General features: G+C 33.9%; 3 protein-coding genes across 4 annotated transcripts in view; 2 read left to right on the forward strand and 1 right to left on the reverse strand.

Annotated features, from left to right (window-relative positions):
* Positions 1-9,447, forward strand: part of Sik2 (Salt-inducible kinase 2) — a 171,225-nt gene extending 161,778 nt beyond the window's left edge. Inside the window, exon 9 of the mRNA XM_071585893.1 lies at positions 6,668-9,447. Within this exon, the coding sequence (XP_071441994.1) occupies positions 6,668-6,787 (120 nt within the window). The 3' untranslated portion in view covers positions 6,788-9,447. The remainder of the gene's footprint in view (positions 1-6,667) is intronic.
* A 1,624-nt stretch (positions 9,448-11,071) lies between these two features.
* mRpL41 (mitochondrial ribosomal protein L41) lies at positions 11,072-12,243 on the reverse strand. Its single transcript, XM_071585024.1, has 3 exons — positions 11,907-12,243; positions 11,722-11,822; positions 11,072-11,463 (listed from the first exon to the last, which is right to left on the reverse strand). Exons 1-3 carry the CDS (start codon positions 12,076-12,078, stop codon positions 11,245-11,247), a joined length of 492 nt encoding a protein of 163 aa, XP_071441125.1. The 5' UTR covers positions 12,079-12,243; the 3' UTR covers positions 11,072-11,244.
* A 180-nt stretch (positions 12,244-12,423) lies between these two features.
* Hsl (hormone-sensitive lipase) overlaps positions 12,424-15,857 on the forward strand; it is a 34,203-nt gene continuing 30,769 nt past the window's right edge. Inside the window, exons 1-2 of one of the 2 annotated variants that reach the window (XM_071585419.1) lie at positions 12,424-13,037; positions 13,122-13,308. In XM_071585419.1, coding sequence (XP_071441520.1) covers positions 12,682-13,037; positions 13,122-13,308 — 543 coding nt within the window. In that variant the 5' untranslated portion in view covers positions 12,424-12,681. The remainder of the gene's footprint in view (positions 13,038-13,121; positions 13,309-15,857) is intronic. The other variant, XM_071585420.1, reaches the window with a different exon arrangement.

The following is a 15,857-nucleotide window of genomic DNA, read 5'->3' on the forward strand; positions in this document are numbered from 1 at the left end:
ATATAAACTGGTAAACACTTTCATTTCTCTGAATAAGGTAGGAGTATCTTGTTGAAGTATGCTCATTCTCTCTCCTTTAACCTCACATTAATATATATGTATTAGTAGTAGTAGTAAAAAGTAGGATAGGTTTTTGATTGACCCTGGGGCAAAACACTAACGTACTACTGTCCTTACATGAAAAAATATATTTAGGCCTCATAAAGTACTCATTCTTTAGTTCTGCATACTTTTTAACACCCTTGATTCAATCTAAAATGCCCATATTTCTACTCCCTCTATCTCACTTTACCAGCATTATACCTTCTAGTACTATCTTAAGCATCCAATTAATGATAAACTTTATTTGTCCAGCAGACATAGTGTACAGTATTGAGAATACATAGCAGATGGAGAGGACACATCAATCGGAAAATGGGCTCTAATCAACCAGATATGCAAATAGATTCTTCTTGAGTAGTGAAATCCTTGACTTTTTTTAAATGGTTAGGTAAATTGTTAAACATTTTTCACATTGGTCTATTCACTACCATAGACAGGCTAGATGATTTCACATGTTTCACTTTACATCTCCTGGTATTGTGACAGTGAAAACTATTATTCATTGTAAAGTCAGTCTTGTTTTTCATAGCATTAGTCGCTGCATGATATAATTATACAAAAGGTACAGTTGATATTTTTAATATACATTTAATTAGTATAAACAGTTAATATAGTTAGTAAAGTATTTAAATTTATTCTTAGAGTTTCCAGCACCCACTTGCCCTGCATCCTTCAAATTTTTCCAAAGAGCCACCTCTTACCATACCTTTTGTAGAATTTTATCATTTATTTTCCTTTCTATCAATTTTATTTTTTCTCCAAATTCACATCTCAAAGGTCTCCTATCTACAAGTATGCTCACTTCCTCAATGGACAAGTTTCTAAACTAAGTAAAAATATACTCCATATTAACAAATTCCAAAGAAACTATACTATAAACTGTCTGAGGTATAAACAGCCTGAGTGTTTATAGTTGGCTTTAACCTCATGGACTGTGGTGCATCGCGCACAATTACGAATGCCTGTGACACTGTATGTACGGTATTTCATCACAACATCTTGTTCCTTTAACAGCCCCCAAAATTTCAGAGTTAAAGAGGATGCCTCAATAGCTTAATTGGCATAAGCACTCGATCAGACATTGAGGGATCAAGGTTCAAATCCCACTCAAGGCGAATCATTTTTACACTCTGAAATTATTGCATTGGACTCCATATTAACGTTTGCATTAGTCTTATTTATATATTTGCTTAAGGTGCCTGTCAACAACTCCTGCCTCTTTGTAAATACTTCTTTACCTAAAGCAGTTCTTTCAATTTCTCCATCACTCTGCCCACCCTCATGCAAAAAATTTCCCATATACCTCCTGTAGTTCATATACCCCAATGTTTAATGTTTATTTTAGCCTTCATATTTCTTGATAATCTCATTACTTTCACTTTCTCAAGTTTAATTCTCACCCCATACCTATCGCTGATTCTTCAATGCGCTACAATTGCAATGATTCTAATCCTTTGGCTGACTGGCTAACTAACGCTTGATCATCTAGAAATATAGCTGATTTGAAGTGTTCTCCGCTTGCTTTCACCCACACTTCCCATGCCTATCTTACCATTACCTCTAAATATATATTGAAAAGAGCATATATCGCTATCTTACTCCCCTGCCTATTAATAGCTATCCCAACATTCTAGTCATTATCCGCCGGAGGATAAGGAGGAACTTTTAAACTCACTCATTTAAATACAACCTAAAATTACTTCTTTGGAGGATCAGCTTTCATTTGATGGATTAACTTATAACATTTTGAGTTTTTTCTTATAAAATAAATGCGTTATATTAAAAAGTTAAAGTAAATTAAAAAAGGAAAAGTGGAAGAAACGTAACTGTTTGACTTAACATATTAACAATTAATACATTACTACTCAAGTTTGACTGTAAAGTATTGACTTTTAAATACTCTCATCAAAATGAGTCAAGCAACATCATCATTGTTTTCAGAAAAGAATTGGTCTGAAAGTAGGGGAATTATATTGTTGAAGCCATGAAAAAATGGATCATAGGATAATGGAAAATCCATTTGTGTCCTCCACTTCCCCTCCTCATCACTATCCAGAGAGATAGAGAAGCAGCTTGTCATCCTTAAAAAACAGCTGACACCTGCTGTCCTCTGATTAGACAAATCACATGGGGGCTCTTTTTCAATAGGGATTTTAAGATGAATTTTGGAATGGCTTATGAACATCAAACATTGCCTATAATGGACCACATGTTCTTCCTTCCTGACCTACACATTCTTCCTTTCCTGCATCTGGAGGCCATTCGCTGATATGTCTATGATTTAGTTTGTCAGCTGATAACTGCCACTCTTATCTCTTTTAGTTATCAAATCTACTTTACCCTAGATGATTTGAACTCATTAACGAGTTATGCTTAAATACTCAAAGCCTAACAATTAGTGCATTGAAGCAAAGCAAAAATAGCTGTGAAAACTGAAAACATTACTGACAAACAAAACAAAACTGAAGCCTATGCTTCTGCAGAAGTTTTTAATTCCCTATGAGCTTTCCATTCCTTGTCAGTGGATCCCCACTAAAAAATATGCTATGTTGAATGTAATCTAGTCACCAAAAGTGTTTGAGAAAGAGGTAATTGAAAAAATATTCCATTACTCAATATCATATATTTTTGCAAGGTTTGTGAGTCATAGAACTATGCCATATCTTTTAATTTCAATGTTGGCATAATTTAGCTAATATATTTTTATTTATTTATTTAAAACATTATTCACATACAGCAGTAGTGCCAATTTACAGTGAAAAACATAACAAAAACATGAAAGAGGACAAAATACAATAACAGGATAACAATACACAATCCGAACATAGACAGGGGAAATATTTAATTTGCTGACAGGTGGGATAAAGTTTGGGTGGTGAAATCGTTACATAATAAATAAAAAGGATCGACAGTATAAGAGAGTGAAATTAGAAGGGAGGAGAGGCAAAATAAAGGTGAGTACTTTGTAAGAGAACTCCTAGGAATAGACAGATGGAGTAGGGAGTGGGTGCAGGTGGATTGAGTTGGTATCCTGAGTGTATACTAGATATATGCTAGAACATAAGGATCATCCTGTGACAGTGGACCATAACTGTTCAGAGAATATAATGAGCATTATTTTTAACAGAGTGAGATCAAAAAAATGAGATTTCATTCTAGAAAGCATGCAGTTTTTACATAATTTTCATTCATTATAAATATTTCTAAGCAAAATACATGAAAATGTAAGGTATCCACTGGATAAAAATACATAAAAATATCAATTATTATTATATATTTGTTATGAAGTATAGTACACAATCTATCTGTAAAAGTTCTGCTGGAAAAAGTGAGTATGGAAATTTACAGGTTTCTGTAAAACTGTATCTCCAATTCTATTGTATTCTCAAAATCCTTTGGTTAAACTACAGAAGTAAAACCAAAATGTCAAAATAATTGCCTTTCAAACTACTTTTTTTCTTCTGAGTTCTGATCTTCGAACAGCACCATTGCACACACCTTTCTCGGGTCTAAATCTTCTGTAAGAATGTGATGCACTGAGGTTTTTGGACTGTTTGAATATTCTGACACTCAGGCATTGTTCTGAATTGAACATGTCCCTCACTTTTGGCACATTTTCATTTCACTGTGTTGTTGACGGATGTCCAAGACATTCCTCATCATCAACCTCCTCTCCACTCTCCCAGAACATCTTGTGCCAGCAGGAAAACATTCCTCGGGAAATGGTTATGGTCTCCGAACCAGATTTTCTGAGCTTAACACAATATGTTATCGTGTATTATTGCTCTATGAAACGTGACATTATGAATTCGTCCAGTATAGTGGCAATCTGCATACTGTAACAGCCAGGAGGTTACCGGCATGGGTCAAATTTCTTTCTCAAGACCTCTCCCCACCTTTCCAGCCACAAATACTCTCTCTCCAGCCATCTGCATCAGTAGGAAAAAATCATCTACTTACCATTTGAGACGGACTCTGCACATGAAAAAAGAACATTTACAGAGATATTTTATGTTTTGGCTGTCAGGCCACTACTGTATGAGGAAACTATTGTTGAAGTCGGGGGTAAGTAAGTTTGATTTGGATGTGCCTTAAGATATATTAAAAGATAAACTGGGCCTAATAACCCAGGGGGTGAATTAATCAAGCTGACAAGATTAGATTCCCCATGTATGTCTCCAGCATGAAGGCCCTGCATACTTCTAGCAATTCAAAGTTATGAAATTCTGAGTAACCGAACTAGGAATCTGCTGTCAACACAGGGAATGAAATTGGCTCCCAACCCTGTATGGGTCCTTTAGGGCCTAGTGTCAGGTGAGCTCTTCTCATAACTATCAAAATTAAGGTGGCAAGCTCTGGTAGCTGTCTCTATCATTCCTGCCTGTCTTAAAATCACAGATCTAAAATAGCTTTTAGTGGAAAGTTTTGTTATTTAGTTTGTGCAGATGTAGAGTTTTGAGAAAGATACAATGGAGCGCATTGGGTTCTACCCTGGCCCATCACTGCCTTACATGGACACCTATGGCTGTTAATCAATATCAATTAATAAACAAAGCATATTAGTGAATAAGAGATGTTTGGTCATTAAAAAAATATAATCATTAGAAAAAGCTTTTATCGATGGTCTTAGTTTTTACAAATCCACTTCAATTTTCCACATAATCGCCATTCTCTTCTAAGTGCTTTTTTGCTACACCTGCTTTAATCCCTCAGCATAGGAGTTTGTCACCTCGGAATTGAGCCACGTAATAATGGTGGTTTTGAGCTCCTTGTTGTTTTCAAACTGTTGTCCACCAAGACACTGTTTCAAGTACAAGACAAGGGAGTAGTTGCTGAGTGTAAGGTGTAGGGTGGGTAATCAATCTTGTTAATTGGGGTCCAAAAACACTAGTCCATTCAACTTGTCCATTGTGTTGGTTGGTATATATTTTTGGTACCCACATTGCACACAGTTGGTGATATCCAAGATTTTTGCAACAATCATGTACATAGTGGTGCATCCAACCAGAATAAATTCATCAGCCAGAGCTTAATTGTCAATCAACGATCAGATTTCTCAGCCCACTTTTTGAACAATTTCATTGGTCTGGACACTGGTCCTGCGACTCCACTCTTCATTGTACACATTTGTGCGGCCATTTTTGAAGTTTCAACACCATTTTCTAACCTTTCCTTCACTCATTACTGCAGGTACATCAACTAGGAACTACTCCCGATGAATTTGGTCAGCTCATGTTCCAATTATACACAAAACTCGAATCACGGCACAGACTTTGCCACTAGTGGGAGCAACAATTTTCGCATATATTGTTATCTGCATTCATCCACAAGCAAAAAACTACTGAATCAAAACAATACTTTCATGGCTTCAAAAATAATTAATAAATGGCACGCATATTTATAACTTTGTTCTGACCTGCTAATATTAAAGTATAAGAAAATGGCTCTTACTTTTTAAATATGCCTCATACTCAGCTCAACATACAATTAGAATACTGGTAGATAGATAAGTTGCCTAATTCATGATGGGAAAGTGAAAAACTTTACAGCAAATATAATGGAAAAAGAAATACCATCAGCAAAATGCACAATAAAAGATATGGAAAGCCCATCACCTAGTATATCTTATGTCTTACTACATGATGTGGAATAATACTGTTATTTCAAGTACTATGAGTCATTACATGCTAATGAACTTTTAAACTGCCAGTTTTTTTACACTACCACAATTTTTAAACACTGCTTTTCATCATTTTCTGCTAACAATCTCTGAAATGTATGAGTTTTCTCAAGGGAAGATCTCTAGAAATATAAAAAAATGATTATTAAATCCCATTTGAGTCCGACAATGGATAGCAAATCAAAAATTGCTTACATATTTGCCCTAAAATTCATAGGTAGTGCGCTGTATTAAACCCAATCACTGCAAACTGTATTTAGAAGATTATCTTAAATTACAAAGTGTAGAAAACATCCTGCTTGCCTTTGGATTTCTAAAACAAATGGGTTATCTTAACATTTCAGTGAAAACTAACCCAGTTTGGATTTCATGCTCATTTATGTAGGTAAATGGCTAATAAATATTGCATGCCGCTGCAGTGTAGGTATATACCTAATACACATACCATAGCATGCACAATATTTAGTAGAAAATGTAAACTTAATGTACTACATATTTTTTTATAGAAAACATGTTTATCAGTCAATATTGACATAACTGAATGACAGTAAATTATATGCTTTACATATAACCTCTAATTTTTACCATGTGCAGTTTGTTCTCAGTGGCCATTACATTCAATATATATGACTTCAGCTGCAACAATTTTAATCTACTAGTGTTTTATCTTCCGGACTATATGATTCTCAGTAAAATACAATGTGTTTAACTTAGTTTGCCTGTCGAATGACATTGGTAAATTTTTCTAGTTATTAGTGATTACTACCATTACAATCAATTTTTGTGGCCACAGAATTACATGTTTTTATGCAATGTGATAAAATCTCAGATGCAAATTCAATCTTTAATTTTCTATGTGGTCCTGATTCTTCAACTATATTTCAGCTCTCAGTGCCATTCACTCCTGGGAACACCAATTGGCAACCAATGTGCCATGCTCCTCCCATGCAACCAGTTTGTGAAAGTCCTTTATTGGAGCTTACTGAACAAATGGAATCCATGTGAATTTAATGACAATTTTCCCCTTGGTATGTGATGGGTAATATACTAAACAAATTGAAAGTAGCAATTGTGTCCACTTTTTAAAAACAACCATTTTATAAGGAATTTATACAGAAAATTTGTAGGAAATATGGTGCTAAGTAGAGGTTGAAATGTTTTCTAACTAAATTTTTTACATAGATGTCATTGTATTGTAGAATTGGCAGAATTTTAGATATTGCCTTGCAAAATTTCTAATATATTTAGGTAGAAATTTGTATACACCAAATGTGCTGTTGAAATTTTGATAAGAATCAACTGACTCCAAGATATGTTTCAATTTCTTGTCCTAACACCCCAGTGACTGATAACCGCAATAATTCAAATGTGGCAAAGGTTGCAAAATAGCTACACCATCAAATTTTATCGCTAAAATAATATTAAAGGCTTATTTAAATTTCTAATGGCAACTACTAGATGTGATTTGTTTCCGTTGAAATATAATTTGCTTAAAGGATAATATTAAGATACACAAACAATTTTATCAGAAAATATGTTCAAGAAAGGGATGTGCATGATGAATAATAGTAGCAGATAGTGATGCAAGTATATATGTTTGGAGTAAATCTAGGACTTTGGAAATAGATTATTTGCTGAGGTGGGTTGGTGCTGAAGGCAGATTTATATGAAGTGTGGTTGAAATTTGGAAAAATTGATTGCTTTGACACCCAGGGTGGGTGCTATATTACTTTGTGCAACCTCTTGTGTTACATCCCTATGGTATGCACACACCACTATAAAAATTTCAGTCGGCACTACAAAGGCCTCTACTTAAAATATGTAGCTATTTAGGAACTAAAAATAAATAGGTAATACCTATGTTGAGGTACCAGTGTATTCAATTTCTTAAATTGGAGCCAAAGTAAGAATAGTTACTAAAAAGCTGTACACTGTTGATTATAGGAATCCTCTGTGATTTTTTTCAGAAGATTAGAAAGGTTTTTTTTATTATTAGAAATTAAATTCTAGGATTCACCTGTGAAGCTGAATTAAACATGAGCTTGACACCATATATCGAGTATTCCTTAGTTCTCTAACTGAAATACAACCAATATCACCTATGCATTGAGAAACACATGTTGGTGCTCTTAAGTCCACTCAAAAGAGTTCCTTTCCTTTGATCTTTTTCTGCTCAGATTGCACTTTTATGAATATTTTTTTAATGCATGAACAGCAAAGTTCACATAATTGAATTGGCCTTATTAAAATATGTGGCCAAAGGGAAAATGTTAAAGAAACTCAACAAAAATTTAACTTCCCATACATATTTAAAATTTTTGAAGGAAAGTGCCATTAGAGTAAGTTACAGACTTCTACAGTGAGGTGTATAGTCTAAGTGAATAGCCATTCATGAAATTGTTGGATGCATGAAATGGCAAAAGTAAGCACAATAAATTAATTTCATGCAAAATGGCATCATTCAAGGAAGTGGAGAGATGATATATTTGTCGGCCTAAAGTCATTCTTTCCTCAATATGCCGCCCAAAAACATCCCATACTTTCAAGCAGGAAAAATTATTATCTCATTGAATAAACCAACCAACATTTTATCAAATTAATTTGGATGCAGGCAAATAAATGAAGGATAGGTTGCATTGAAAAAAATTTCCCTAAAGAGTGATCCAGAACAGGTCAACAATTATTTGAAATTAATCCTGCTTAGGAGAGTGGAGGAGCAAATATTACCTGCCAATGTGCTTCGCAAGAATGTGAAAAATCTCCACCACAAAAACAACCAATGCGAATCAATTTTCCTTACCATTTCATTGAAATGGTATATGTTGTGAAATTTTTTCCGATGACATATATTTATTTAAATTACCCTGACAATTAACACAGGGTTTGAAACCCTTTTATGCGATATATCTTTTTGAAACTTCTGGGCTAGATGGCAATATGCATAGTAGCTATCCATAAGTACGACCTCTGATAAATGCCATTGGAACCTGCAAATGTTTGTTATGGACCCAGATCTAGCATTTTTGTAAGCGTGGTCTACTATTAAGGTATTTATCCATGTGGCATTTGGAGGAAAGTTGGAATATTTCTCAACCCAAACATGAAAACCTGCCCTCCTTCAGCTCGATTTTGATAGTCAAAGTGTGACTTGTATGAAAAAATTTTATTTTACAGTTCAAAAACAGTTAGTCAATCATTTCTATTAAATGAATTGTGATAAAAATCATATCTTATGATTAGGTTAGTAGTGGATTCTGTTAAAGAAGATCAAGAAGAAAGAAGTAAATTGTGGCTTCTTTTTGTATTAATTTTAATAGAGGCACATTTTATGTGCAAATTTTTTGTACAATATATCTACATGATGTGGGGAAGCTTCCATGAAATAATAAACTGTTAAAAGAATGAGTTATCATTATTGAATGTCGAATCATAGAAACCTTGAAGGGTTTTATAATATTTTGAATTTTATATCACCATGTAGAGGTAATCATATCTTCATCACTATTGCAGATCATCTGAGTTAAAAGACAAAACATTCCATTCATTTTTCACTATCAGTATTTTCTAATTATTTAATTATTTAACACTGTGATTGATAATATGTGCTGACTTTTCATTCACATGGAGCAGCTATGTATCCTCTGTGCATGAGAAATAATAAATAAAACCAGTTTCACATGCATTTCTTGGCATAATCCTTTATATTCCTGCAGTCATTTACTACCTAAAAATGGTGTTTGTCTATTTTATGAGTGTATACACAACTTATATAAAACCATTAAATATTATTTGGTAAAAAAACCTATGGTAAAGACTTCATCTACAGTAATCCTTTATTTAGACAAGTAGTGTGACCTGCTCTGGCAAGGATGCTAACCATAGTTCTTATGCAGTTCATCACATGCATAATGATGCCTACAGTCTCCAAAATGTCACAGGTAAATTTACTGGCATATGAAATCCATGATGCTGCATAGTGAATAGGTGCAAACAATAAAGAACAGAAACAAAAAAGGATATTTCTTTATAGATTTGATGATTTTTGTGTTTGCTCAATTGCTAATTCAGTTTTTCTTGAACTAATTATATTTTATTATATAATATTATTATATTATATATTTTATTTATTATAAATATTATATATTTATTTTCTAGGGTATTAGGCTATTTTTCTATCTTTCCAAGACTACATAGCATAGCAATATATATTCTGTAATATCAACCTTATTGAAGCATCAATTGAGGATCGATTCATCAGCTGTTATTTCCTGCCATTGATTACATAGCCTATGTATCAGTTATTAAATTAATGTGTTTGCCCTTAATTAACCTAGAGAGCATCTTACCTCATTTGTAGGAGTTGCGATTTCATAGTCACACTTCACATTACTTTGCTAACTCAAGTACATTTTTTCTTTCCATAATTTCATGTTGCAAATGATCATATTTCATGATAGTGGTTCTTAAGAAATTCTCAGTAGATTTACAAGCACAATGCAGTATCTAGCATATGAAGATCTCGCCGACATTCATAGCAGGTATGGGCCTAAGAATATCTCTGTGCATATATGAGAAAACAATCGCTGACTTAAATTTCAATTATCCCAATATGATGATATTCTAAACTAGCACTGATTTATTTAGCACCGAGAAATGATTGACATTGGACACCAAACTATGCATCTTGATATCTCATCATCAAGGCTCATTATGTTTTTTATTCACACTTGAATCCTGTGAAAATAATTAAGTACTACAAGTAGTGAAAAAATATAATATACCAGGAATATAGATTGAGATTTGATATTAATGGCATTCTACCATTTAAATAATGTAGGTTTTGGGTTGACAAAGACCAAGCAATGGTGCATTTCTTTACGAACCATAACAAAACACAACCTGACATCCTAAATTACAACTTCTTCAATTCTGTACAATTCATTTTACCCATCTAGCATGCCTATCCCCTTCTTATCCCTTCCTTGTTTTCCGACCATTCTCCCCTTTATCACAATAAATATTCAATTAAGACTTGGGCGCTAATGAATGATATAATTTCGTAGAATTCAGCAAGTTTTTTAACAACTTGATATGAGCATTAACATTAGTAAATTTCACTATCACAAGCTAATTTTCTAACAACAATCATGCGAATCAAACTTAATTTACAATGCCCACTTTTTAAACGCTTATATATGTTACCAGACTATTTCTTTATTTACTGACTTCATGCTATTGCCAATAGTTCAGTTTGAAAACGGTTTGGTTTGTGAAATAAAGATAAAGGAATTGTCAAATGATACTATTTCATTTACCTTGAGTAAATATTGCACTTACAGCTTTCTACAGTAATCACATGTTGATGTACAGACATATACATTGTTTCACACACTATGTTCACATTACACTCACTGAAGAAGGTTTTTGAAAAGTCAAAGTCCTGCTAAGAACTGGGACTGTTCTCAAAATATATCACTTCCTGTTTTCCTCGCCTGTGCCACTGCTTCTTCTGGGGTGAGGGACTCTTCAGGAGACGGCGTCAATGGATTCCCTTGATCATCTAATTTCTCATGTTTATAATCCTCCATTATTTTCGGGCTATATACAGCTTCAAACAAGTCTTGAGCAGTGAATTCCGTCTGATATACTTCCGGGGCTCTATATGATACGTATGGTTTGAGCTAAAATATAATATTTTGAAATTTAGCATAAGACATTACAATACGATAACAATTAATCAAAAGTAATCAAGTAACGCATACATTGCATAGGTATGTATCCATTCAGTAAACTAAAATGAACAAAAATTGGTACGAGTATTGAAGTTTCTCCGAAGTTATTTGCCAAAAGAAAGAAGGTAGTGGAAAAATATACAATTCCTTGAGCTGTAAAAGCTTTACACAAATATGCTTCAGTGGCACATCAATAATATATATTACCTGAAAGCCATTCAAATCAGGAACTATGAGCTCCGGGACCATTTCTGGGACAACAACAAAGGCCTGCCCGTTGTGGTAGCCAATCTCCCTCACCCCCCGGGCTGAAACATAATTTTCAATCCAATAATAATTTTATGTTTAATATTAATTAGTAAATTGGTTTTCCGACAACAAAATTTACTTACTGTAAATTGGCATTGTGCGTAGACTATCGTCGGCTTGTTCCGCTTTGTACACCCTGGTACCTCTTTTATTGTAGAGTAAAAATTTTCTAAAATTCCTTTTCCCATAACAAGTAACCGAAGTTGAAATACCCCGAGTAAAACAACTTAGGACTGGGTTAGCAAGAGAATTCATTTAAATGGACCCTACCAAATGATTCAACGCTTGAAAGTTATTAATAAGTCTCAACGTCTATATACCATACACGCAAGGAAACGATTAAGTTGAAACCGAACCTGTCTTCAACACTTTCGGTCATAAACCATGTTCCATGTTTACCCATTAGCACGAAGAAATTTCATTATTCATTTCCACGATTTTAACACACTCACGTATTTCACGTTTGCCGCCAGATGGCAACTCTCGAATTCACCTTTGTTCCGTGTTGCCAGATTACCTAAAGAATGTGTGCGATCTTAAAAATAAGACTTCAAAAGTTTTCTGCTAATAATCCTTCATGTATTGTATGCAGATAACAATTTGCTTTCGGGCACAAAAACTTTCGTGACAAAAATTTTTATTAATTGAATTGAATTCAGTCCCTATGTCCGTATTGCCAAAATTCAACACAATTATTAGAAGAAATATGACATCGATGTTATGTTTACTATATGTCCAGGATAAGTGAGATCAGCTGATATGGACATTAGATAAAGGTCCCATTTTAGTCATGTCAGGTACATAATTTAGGCGTATAAGTCAAGTAGAATGTGTATGCATTGACTTATAGTTGATACAATGGTGGAGGAATTGAAAGAATCTGCGGTGGGAAAGATGGATTTCTCCCTGTACGATGCTCTGAAAGATGTATGCAGCAACAACTCTGAGTTTTTTAGGACTGATGATAGTGAATACGGGCAACGACTACATGGGGCATTCATAGGCATTATAGATCATGTGGAAACAGTCATTCCCTTGGTTAGTGACGTCTCACGAGTAGCTGCCGAATATGATTTTGACTCTTCAACTCCAGGAAATGGATACAAAAGTTTTGTGACCGTTGTAGACATGTGTGTTGCTCATTCGCTTAAGTTGGCCCAGTGGATTAGCTATAACCGAGATTCATATATTTTTCGAAAAGGCCATTACATGAGGTAAGTCTATGCAGTTGTCGTTAACTTCATTAATTTGAAAGGTGTATGTACGTACATTTCCTGATGAATATGTTTAATTTCAAGGGAAGTGGAGGCCTGTAGTCATGTTTTAGCATCTTTGGGGACATGCTTGCAGCATTTAAAAACTTTAATATCATGGAGTGCAGAAGGAAGCCTCTTCCCAATTGAAAGCCATTCCCCAAAAGAACTTCTAACTCAAGCAGAAAACATAAATCAATACTGTTTTTATGGAAGATGCCTCGGGTTCCAGGTAATCCAGATTTTCGCTGTACATGTGCAGTTTACGCTATAATATTATATATCAGCGAGTAATATATTTATATCAAAATAACTCGAGTGTATTTAAGTCGTGAGTTGTAGATCACAAGGAGCTATAAGAGAACGATGAGAATTGAGTGCTAGGAGAAGAGGAATAATGAGGTTAAACAATAACAATGGAGTGAAAACTTCGTGTTGTTTCTAGTCCCAATTTATTCTATATAAACGTAGTATGTAATAATGATACTGGTAGATATTTTAATATGGCGCATTAATAATATCATAAGCTTTGAATAATAATAATAACAAAACTTTATTCATTTTGAAAAATCGTACAACCATATTAAATGTCGTCAATATAAATATTATTTAATATTTGAACATTCTTTATTAAATGCGATGAAGATTATCACAAAAGAGTTCATTAATGAGTAAAGAGGGTGAGCAAGTAACCAGGTATATATCCTATTCTTGAAACTCTGGATACCGTCAGATTTCAAATGAGTAGGCAGATAGTTATACAGTCGTATGTTCATATTATGAAATGTGCTGTAAGTTGATGATAATCTACAATAAGTAGTATTTAGATTTGATTTACCTCTTGTGGAGTAGTTATGGATATTATGTTAGTGGATATAGTTATGGATAGATCTTAATTGGCAAGTTTCTATATTGACTTTCATAAGAATAAGAGCCTTAAAGATATATAAACTAAATACAGTCATGATTCCGTGCCTAATAAAAATAGGTTTGCAGGAATCATGTGGTGGTATATTAGCTAGAGAGCGAATAGCTCTCTTTTGCTGTAGCAAAATTTGTTTAACATGTGGGAAATGACCCTATAACTCAACACCATAATTCAAATGACATTGAAAGAAGGCATGGTAAAGTGTAAAACGATACTCATTGGAAATGAGAAGGTCGAGCTTTCTTAACATATAAACAGCTTTACTTAGTTTATTACAGGCCTGACTGATGTGAGTCTCCCAGTTAATTTTTGTATGAATATAAATTCCTAATATTTTAGCAGTTTCAACATCAGTCATTTTTTATTTAAGACTCCACACAGTATGCTGAGTTTTTTTAGTATTTAAATGTAAATGATTAGCATCAAACAATTCCTTATGTTCGTTCGAACCCGGTATTGGCGCCGGATTTTTCCTATATAAGACGGGACAACAAGCTTCTTTTCATCCTTGACCTGAGGACGCCAGCAGGATAGCTGGCGAAACTGTTGTACATTTAAACGACATATGCGGACGCAGCCCGAAAAATGTGGAAATCACCCAAACAATTCCTTAGCCTGTCTCTGTGTAGCGCTAGATCATACCTTTGCATTTTCTAGATGTTGACATTTTTCCACAAAAGTAGTGTCATCAGCATATAAAACAGATGTAGGTTTCATGTAACAGGGCAAATCATTAATCATGATGATGAAAAGTATTGGGCCAAGTACAGAGCCCTGTGGTACACCACATTTTACTTTATAATAATAATAATAATTTTATTTCCCCAATTGACAAGTACATAACATGGTACAGAATATCATACAATTATGTAATCGTATAGGGTACGTCAAGAAGTACAGTAACTGGATTACTAGCCAGAGAAAAGAAAAATAAAATAAAATTACACCTACGCACATAGTTAAGGATTTACACAATACAAAATTCAGAATTACCCAGAATTGAATTAGTCGTTCACACTGTAAAAACATTTTTCATTTAAATACATAAATAGCTTATTTTTAAAAATAGAGAGTGATTTCTCATTTTTTAAACTAATGGGAAGCCTGTTGAATATTTGGATGCACAGAGAACGAGGTCCCTTGGACATCATTGTCATGCTAGCAGTCACTACACACAGATGATTTCTTTAAGAGCTGTAGATTGACAGCCATCAAGTTCAACCAATTGGTGGCGATCATCCAAATATGACTTCATTAGTTTCAGTGCAAGTCCCTTAATACCATAATATTCTAGCTTTGTTAGTAATATTGAATGATTAACACAGTCAAAAGCCTTACTAAGATCACATAGTGTCACAGAGACTGACTCCTTCTCTTCAAATGCATTAATGATATAATTAACTATGGACTCTACTGCCAAAATTGTAGATTTCCCAGATCGAAAGCCATACTGTGATTTGGAAAAGAGATTATTTTACTCAAAAAAATTACAAATTTGATCTTTCATTGTAGCTTAAAAAATTTTACCAAAAACTGGGACTATGGAAATGGGACGATAGTTAGCTAGATCATCTTTATCACCTTTCTTATAGACAGGTAATGTTTTGGAATATTTTAGAGCTGCTGGAAAATCTCCTGTATCAAAACATAAGTTGACTAACATAGCTAATGGTTCTGCAATGAACACAATAATGTCCTTTATTAGGGAAGACCATAAATATCCTTGCAGTAAGATTTTTTAAATTTTTTAACTGTTGATATAATATCAAATGGAGTAACAAAATTCCATTTGAAATTTAGATTATTCGGAGGAAGATTTTGCAGCAAACTGCCAATATTGGCAGCATCAATGT

This window comes from Hetaerina americana, unplaced genomic scaffold (assembly GCF_022747635.1).
Source record: "Hetaerina americana unplaced genomic scaffold, ioHetAmer1.1.p SCAF_2, whole genome shotgun sequence".
In the NCBI taxonomy this organism is placed as follows: Eukaryota; Metazoa; Arthropoda; class Insecta; order Odonata; family Calopterygidae; genus Hetaerina; species Hetaerina americana.

Excerpts from the sequence above, each read along its gene's own strand:
- mRpL41 (XM_071585024.1), bottom strand. The coding sequence starts at position 12,078 with ATGAATTCTCTTGCTAACCCAGTCCTAAGTTGTTTTACTCGGGGTATT. Across the intron at positions 11,823-11,906 it reads ACGCACAATGCCAATTTACA|CCCGGGGGGTGAGGGAGATT; the intron begins GTAAGTAAATTT and ends ATTATGTTTCAG. Across the intron at positions 11,464-11,721 it reads CTGATTTGAATGGCTTTCAG|CTCAAACCATACGTATCATA; the intron begins GTAATATATATT and ends ATTATATTTTAG.